This window comes from Arvicanthis niloticus, chromosome X (assembly GCF_011762505.2).
Source record: "Arvicanthis niloticus isolate mArvNil1 chromosome X, mArvNil1.pat.X, whole genome shotgun sequence".
Taxonomy (NCBI): Eukaryota; Metazoa; Chordata; class Mammalia; order Rodentia; family Muridae; genus Arvicanthis; species Arvicanthis niloticus.
In genome coordinates, this window is record NC_047679.1 from 14,348,826 (window position 1) to 14,356,197 (window position 7,372).

The 7,372-nt window shown below is 46.8% G+C and overlaps 1 protein-coding gene across 1 annotated transcript; it reads right to left on the reverse strand.

Moving 5' to 3' along the window:
* Positions 1 to 3,719: 3,719 nt before the first annotated feature.
* Ubqln2 (ubiquilin 2) lies at positions 3,720 to 7,113 on the reverse strand. The gene has a single exon (XM_034485516.2). It carries the CDS (start codon positions 6,807 to 6,809, stop codon positions 4,887 to 4,889), a length of 1,923 nt encoding a protein of 640 aa, XP_034341407.1. The 5' UTR covers positions 6,810 to 7,113; the 3' UTR covers positions 3,720 to 4,886.
* Positions 7,114 to 7,372: the final 259 nt, after the last annotated feature.

The following is a 7,372-nucleotide window of genomic DNA, read 5'->3' on the forward strand; positions in this document are numbered from 1 at the left end:
AGGACATCAGTTTTTGTTTATCGTGCTCACAAATAATTTTTAATAGTCAACTCTAGAATATTTTCTGAAATTAGCTTGTTTGCTAATATATAGCCCAAGAACTCTCTGTCTGTCTGTCTGTGTGTGTGTGTGTGTGTGTGTCTGTGTCTGTGTCTGTGTCTGTGTGTGTGTGTGTGTGTGCCTTGTGTGTGATGTATACACATGTGTGAAGGTACATATAAACCTGTAGAGGGCAGAGCAGAGAGAGTATCAGATATTTTCCTCTATTGTTTTCTGCCTTATTGCCTTGAGATAAGGTGTCTCTCACTGAAGCAGAAGCTCACCTTTGGGATAACCTTGCTGGCCAGCAAGCTTTTGGGATGTCTTCACCCCACACTTCAAGGGTTAGAGGCATACAGGGCAATGCCTTGCTTTTTAAATGGGTGCTGGGGATTCCAACTCAGGTCCTCACATTTATACAGCAAGTGCTCTTAACCTTGGGGTCATTACCCCAGCCTCCAGATTAGGAAGTCCTGAAGTCCTGATTTTTGAAAGTGCTGTCTTGAAAAGCTTCTAGTCTATTTGTGCTCAAATACCTCAATACAATTGAAGTTCTGTGTTTCAATTCCTACTTGCTATGGCCACTAGATGTTGGGGAAAAAAATTTTTTTTCAAAGGTTGGATTTTGTAAACCCTTGACTTTATGGGTTTAAAGAGCGTTTACCAAATCTTGCTGGGGGTGGGGAGTGAGGGAGTCCAAAACCAAATTCTAAAGCCTAAACCAGCATATATATCACTTGATAAAATTGGTTCCTTCTTCTGTGTGTGGTCTGGCTGCTGCTTGATGTCTGCCAAATCACATTTCTCCTTTCTATTTTTATAAAATTGCTTTTCCCTCAAGTGTCCCAACAGATTTCTGGGAAGACACCATAAGAACAGGTTCTTAATTCTTTTTCTTTCTCTAACACATTGACAAAAGTGATAGAAACAAAAATTGGGCAAAACCTGTTCAAATAAAAAGGGCAACAGGACTCTCAAGGAATTTCTGGAAAATACGTTGATAGGGTCATATGAAAGGATATTACTAACCTTAGGAAAGTCTGTGACATCCTGACAAATTAAAAAACCCACAGCACAGCCAACTAACCTGGGCCCATGGAGGCTCAGAGAGACTGAACCACCAACCAAAGAGCGTGCAGGGGCTGAACCTACCCTGCCCCCACACATATGTAGCAGATGTGCAGCTTTGTCTCTACGTAGGTTCCCTAACAATTGGAGCAGGGGCTGTCTCTGACTCTGTTCCCTGCCTGTGGATCCCTTTCCCTTAGCTGGGCTGCCTTGTCTGGCCTCAGTGGAAGAAGATGTGCCTAGTCCTGCTGCGACTTGATTGTGAGTATGGGGGGGGGGGCGTGTAATGGGAGAAAGGATTTGTAAGGGTGAGACTGGGAGGAGCGGAGGGAGTGAGGCTGCAATAGGGATTGTAAAGTGGATACATAAATTAAGGAAAAAACATCACTCTGGGGTTAAAAAAAAAACCTCATGGCACAACCCTATTATGACTTTATAGCTTAAAGGACACGGTCTGGACGAGGGAAGGAGCTGAAGGAACAGTATAATTTCTATCTTATTTATGCCTTCTGGCATTTTTAGAAGAAAACAATATCAAAGTAGAAAGGTCAAACTTTTTACTTTTGCTAAATGAAGATTTATACTAACCATCGTTTAGTAGGTAACTCTGGCTATTTGGCTGGAGTTACCAGCTATTTCAGGCCAATGTCTAGATGTGAGTCACTTTGTAAAATGTAGACATGGGTCACAGGTCTGACCCCTCTATTAGGTCCTCATAATAATGACTCCATTTCGATTCGATCTGAACAGAATTTAAAGCACATTCCCTTCTATAAGACGGCAGGCTCAGCCATATTCAAACACTGGGCCTCTCAAGTAACATGGAGGCCTGCACCAGAGGCAAGAATCTGTTTATGAAGCAACAGGATTTGTTTCACTGTTGTTTATCTGTTCCTACTACTATCTGTGCCCACTCATCATAAATGGAAGTGTGTATACCTGTACACACATGAAGAAGAGGCCAAAGGAGCAAATACGGTTTTCTTGGTGAAGCTCTCCTGCTGGGCCTGCTGCTGGCCTAAACTCCTACCGCGGTTACCACATGCTGCTGAATTTTGCTGTTGGTTTGCCACCCAGCAAATTTAAGGAGACTCTGACAGCTCAGTAACTGAGCAGAGAGCAAATCAGGCTATACCTTCTTGATTCAATGGTGACAAAGTGCATACATTGTTCAGTAAATGAAAAGAACCCTAAAGAGACTACCAAAAAACCCTGTAATAAAATAATACAAACTATATCACATGAGAGGAATAACAGCTAAAAGTAATTTAAAGTGAGGCCAACATACAGGTTTTTTTTTAAAAAAAAAAAACTAAACTATACAGTTGGGGGAATAATAGATTTAACAGACACAGATCTTTTCTGGAATTACACAGCATACTTAAAATATATACATTTAGCAAAGCTCAAGGAGTCTCTGTTCCTTGGATGTTTTGAATAAACGTGTCTGCTTTACTGCCTAAGCCAGGCCTCAGATGACATCCAGCTTCTCATGTGGTGACAGATTTACTGCTAGTTTCCTATGCCCCCAGTTTTAGTATTTACTTCTAAAATCATTCACATCATTAAGTTAAATTTATTACTTTAGGCCATCTCTGTGTTGATCTCAAATCCTCACTAGCACAGAGCAGGGGATAATAAATCACCATTTCCTAAGATGTTGTTCTGAGAAACATAGATGGACCAAATAGTATTGGATATATTTTTTTTAAAAAAACTGTTTAAAAATAGTCATGGCCAATATTTACTGTACACAGAGTCTTACCAGGAACCAAGTATTCAGAAGTTTGCACTTAACTGGCCATCTCCCAGAGAACTGTTTCTTCACAAAACAGAATTGCTGCAGCAAACACATTCTGGCTACAGAAAAAAAAAAAAAAGAAAGAAAGAAAGAAAAAGCTTCTCTCATCCTTATTAGCACTGCTACATTCTGTGCAGCACATGCAATTAGTGCCCATACTGTACATCTGACAGAGGGCATTCAACTTACCGTTAATAGATGAGCTTAGCAGGAAAAAGCCAAAAAAGCCAGCCAGAATTTCATGAACTAGGTGCTAGTAATTGTTAATCTAAAATCACATCTGAAAATAAATTTTCTGTAATAAAACGACCACATGAGCACACTAGAAGCTGCCCTTAGTAGCACAATGTGCTTCTTAGTATAATATGTAGGAGTGCAAATAGCAAGCTAGTCGGTGAGATCCTTTTAAAAATCCTCCCAGTACCCTATCCCACACGCCAACCATATAAACCAACATACTGTTTCTAGAAAACAACGAATACTAGTTTCCCACATTTTATCTATTTAAAATAAACCCAGCCACCCACATTCCTGATATACTGGTGTGTGTGTGTGTGTGTATGGGGGAATGGGGGAAATACTAATTAATAATTGGTTAACCTTTGGGGGCAGTAATTAGAACATCTAAATTTGCAAGTCAAAAATAATTTCTCATAGAACACCACTGTTAACTAAACACTTGTGAGGGGAGCTAACCCTTTCTTTCTAGATGTGATCCTAGGGCCAAAAGGCAAAAAGAAAGAGCTTTCTTCATTTTTTATTATTTTTTTTATTTTTTTTAGTCATTTTAATGCATTTTTCCCTGTGCACAAGAGAAATAACTGATAGAGCCAAAAGATACACTTTCCTTTATACATAGCAGTTAAAAGTAATGCAAACATCACATGACACTTCCAGTAAGTTACATTTCCAATTACAAATCAAAATGCATATGAAGATCTCTTCATGGGAGAAGCTGAGGAACTCTTAGGTAAAAAGCACTTTCCTGGCGTCACTACACTGATCCTTCAGGCTGCACAAGGATTAAGGTCATATACAATCAATCTGCAACTGTTGACACAATGTTACACTGTAAGTTTTCTGTACAATTAATGTATACTTAGAGAAACCAGGATAAACATTTCTACTATATTTTAACTGAACTTGCCTAGCCAACATTTTCACTGAGAAATTTATCAAATATGCTGTAAGATTCTACAAAATTGTGAGACATACCTAGCTTCAGGAATATTTCTTATATCCTTTCTTATTTTGGTTACACATATTCGCTTGGAGAGTCTACAGTAGGACTTCTAGATGTACAACTCCAATTGTGCTTGCTGTACTGTGTACAAATAGCAAAAACGACCAATGAATGGTATAAATCTTACAGCATTTGCTAGCAAAAATACATGCCAAAGTCACAATAAGCAATATTTTACCACAAATTAGAGAGCTTCAAATAATTTGCTTCTGTTTTTTTTAATATCTTCATTCTACATTAAATTACTATCATAGGCTAATGTTTAAAATGCAAATAAACTGGACATCTGTAGGACAAAACTTGTTCACCCAACTGTGAAGGCTGATACCTGTTTCCAAAAATCACAATAAATGCAGAATAAAGAGAAGTGTTTGCATGCAACACCTTTGAGTGAAACAGTATTGATTCCCACCATTCAAATCAGAGAAGGAAAGAAATCAAAAGAAGAAAAGAAAGGAATGAAGAAAGGAAGGAAACAAAGAGGGGAGAGGGCAGGCTGGAAGGGAAGGGAGAGGGTGGGGGGGAGGGTGGGGGGGGAGGAGGAGGAGGAGGAGGAGGAGGAGCAGGAGCAGGAAGGGAAGGGAGGGACTCCACCTTAAAATGCATCCTATTAGATTTATACGTAGACAGATTTAAAAGAATCAAAATAAAAGTAAAGCACGATTTTGTGAGTTTAAAGATTTAAGAGCCATTATCAAAAATAAGATACATTTTTTTCAAGGTACAGAAACGTAATTAGGATGGCTGAGAGCCCAGCAGCCTCTCGATGGCCGCGTTGATGTCGCCTCCTGTTGCTATTAGGGCCTGCAAGTTTGCTTCGCGGTTTAAGAACCCCATGGCGTGGAGCTGTTCCAGTTGCTGCTGAAATCTCACTTCAGGGTTCGGCGGCTGTGGAGGGCTTCCTCCGGTGAGAGCCTGCACCATTTGCTGAATGAACTGCTGGTTGGGTCCAGATTCCGATGTTGGACTTAGGGTTTCAGTAGGTATAGAGCTGGGCACAGTGGTTACAGGCGGGATCCCGGTGCCGGGGGTGCCAGGAGCGCTTGCAGGGCCAGTGGGTCCTATAGGCCCGATGGGGCCTATGGGGGTGAAAGGAACTATAGGGCCGATGGGCCCTAGGGGAGTGACTGGGCCCACAGGGGTTATGGCGGTTCCCAGCACTCCAACCCCCACACCTGGAGTGAAGCTTGGAATGAGGCCAGGTGCTTCAGTGGCTAGAGTCTGTAGCCCCTGCTGGATCTGCATTAGCGCTTGCATCGCTCTCGGGTTTGACATGGCCGCGACGGTTTCTGGACTCTGCATCTGCTGCAGGAACCCCGGGATCTGTGGGCGAATCTGCTCCTGCAGCTGAGGATTCCCAGTAAACAGCGGGCTACTCAGCATCATCTGGGCAGCCATATCTGGATTCTGGCTCAGCGACTGCATCATGCTTCTCATGTAGGGTGCAGACAGCATATTCTGAATCAGCTGGGGATTCTCAGTTATCTGCTGCAGCAGGCTCTGCATGCCTGGGGTGCTGAAGATGCTAGCCACATAATTAGCTGCAGCCATGGTGTTCGCGGGGTTCCTGGACGGCCTGCTGCTTCCAGACCCACTGCCACCACTGCTGGTGGTCGTGGTGGTGGTGGTCGTCGCAGCGGTCTGGGTAGTTGGCGGCGGTGCCCAAGGATTGGGCAGCGGATCTCGGTTCTCCGTGCGGGAAGGCTGAGTACCTTCCCCTGAGGTGGAACCGTTCCCCGTCGTGGCAAACGGATTGCCCCCAAACTGCTCTTGTGCGGCATTCAGCATGGGCTCTTGAATGTCAGTGTACATGCGCCGCAGAGCATTGTAGCCGCCTGGGATGCTTTCGAGATTACTGAGAGCCAGGTCTTGATTTCTCATCATCTCTTGCATCATGGCAGGATTCCTGGCGATTTCCAGCGTCTGCCTCATTATATCTGGGTTGTTCAGTAGGTGGCTGATTTCTGGGTTTCTCTGGATCAGTTGTTGCATCTGCGGGTTGGCCATGATGAGCTGCCTCATCAGATCAGGATTCGAAAGCATGCTCTGAACAAAGGGATTTTCCATGATCTGGATCATCATCTCAGGGCTGGCCATGAGCTGCTGCTGCATCTGGTTCTGAAGCTCGGTGAAGGTGGGCGAGTTCAAGCCCAGGTTGCTAAGGCTGGAGAGGTGCCCCAGCCCGAAGGAGCTGCTATTATTCGTGGTAGTAGGTGTGGAGCTACTCCTGGCAGCCGATGAGGTCGTCGCCGCCGGCGCCGCCGCCGTGGTGGTGGTCGTGGTCGTCGTGCACGTCCCCGCAGTCGTGCTGGGCTGCGTGGTGGCCTGGCCCTGCGGGCGGTTCTGGCTCTTGATAACCAGGTGAACCGTCAGTCCATCATGGATGCCATGCTGCATCAAGGTATCTTGATCTTTCAGGATTTTGCCGGCGAAAATCAGCACGAGCTGATCGGTCTGCGACTTGAAGCGTTTAGAAATCGCTTCCTTGAACTGCTGCACGGTGCTATTCTCGGGCACCGCGAACTCCTCCTTCTCCTTGGGGGTCTTCACAGTGACTTTGATGATTTTGGGCTCGGCCGGCGGGCTGGCCGCGCTTGGGGCCGCCGCAGGGCCGCGGGAGGGGCGCGGGGGGCCGCTGCTCTCGCCGTTCTCAGCCATGGCGGCCGCGGTGACGCAGGCTCACAGGGAAGGCGCTGGCGAGCGAAGAGGGCGCGAGGGAAGGAGGCGCCGCGGCAGCAGCGGACTGGGGCGGCCCGGCGGGCTGCGCGGAACACAGTACCTCAGGGATGAAGGCTGCGGCTGCTCCCGGTCGTAGGGCTGCGCGCTCGCTTGCTCGCTCGCTCGGCTCGGGTAGGCCTCGGCTGAGGGCTGAGAGAGCGGGTCCTGCAGGCCGTCTCCGCCGCCGCCGCCTTGTGATCTGCCCGCGCGCACTCCCAGCGACTCCTGCAGCTGCGGCGCCCGCGCTCCGGCCCCGCCCCGCCCCCGGCCGCGCCCCGCCCCCTGCTGACGCGGCGCCAGCCCAGCGAGCGTCTCGCGGCCGAGCGCAAAACTCCTGCCCTGCAGAGGAGGGGGGGCGGAGGGGGGGAGATGGAGAGGGAGGGAGAAATAAACAAAGAGAGGGGGGAAAGAGAAGGAAAAGGAAGGAGGCTGGAGAGAAAAGCGAGGGGGACCGAGGCGAGGCGGGCGAGGCGGGCGAGGCGAGGGGGGAAGGGAGGAGGCCG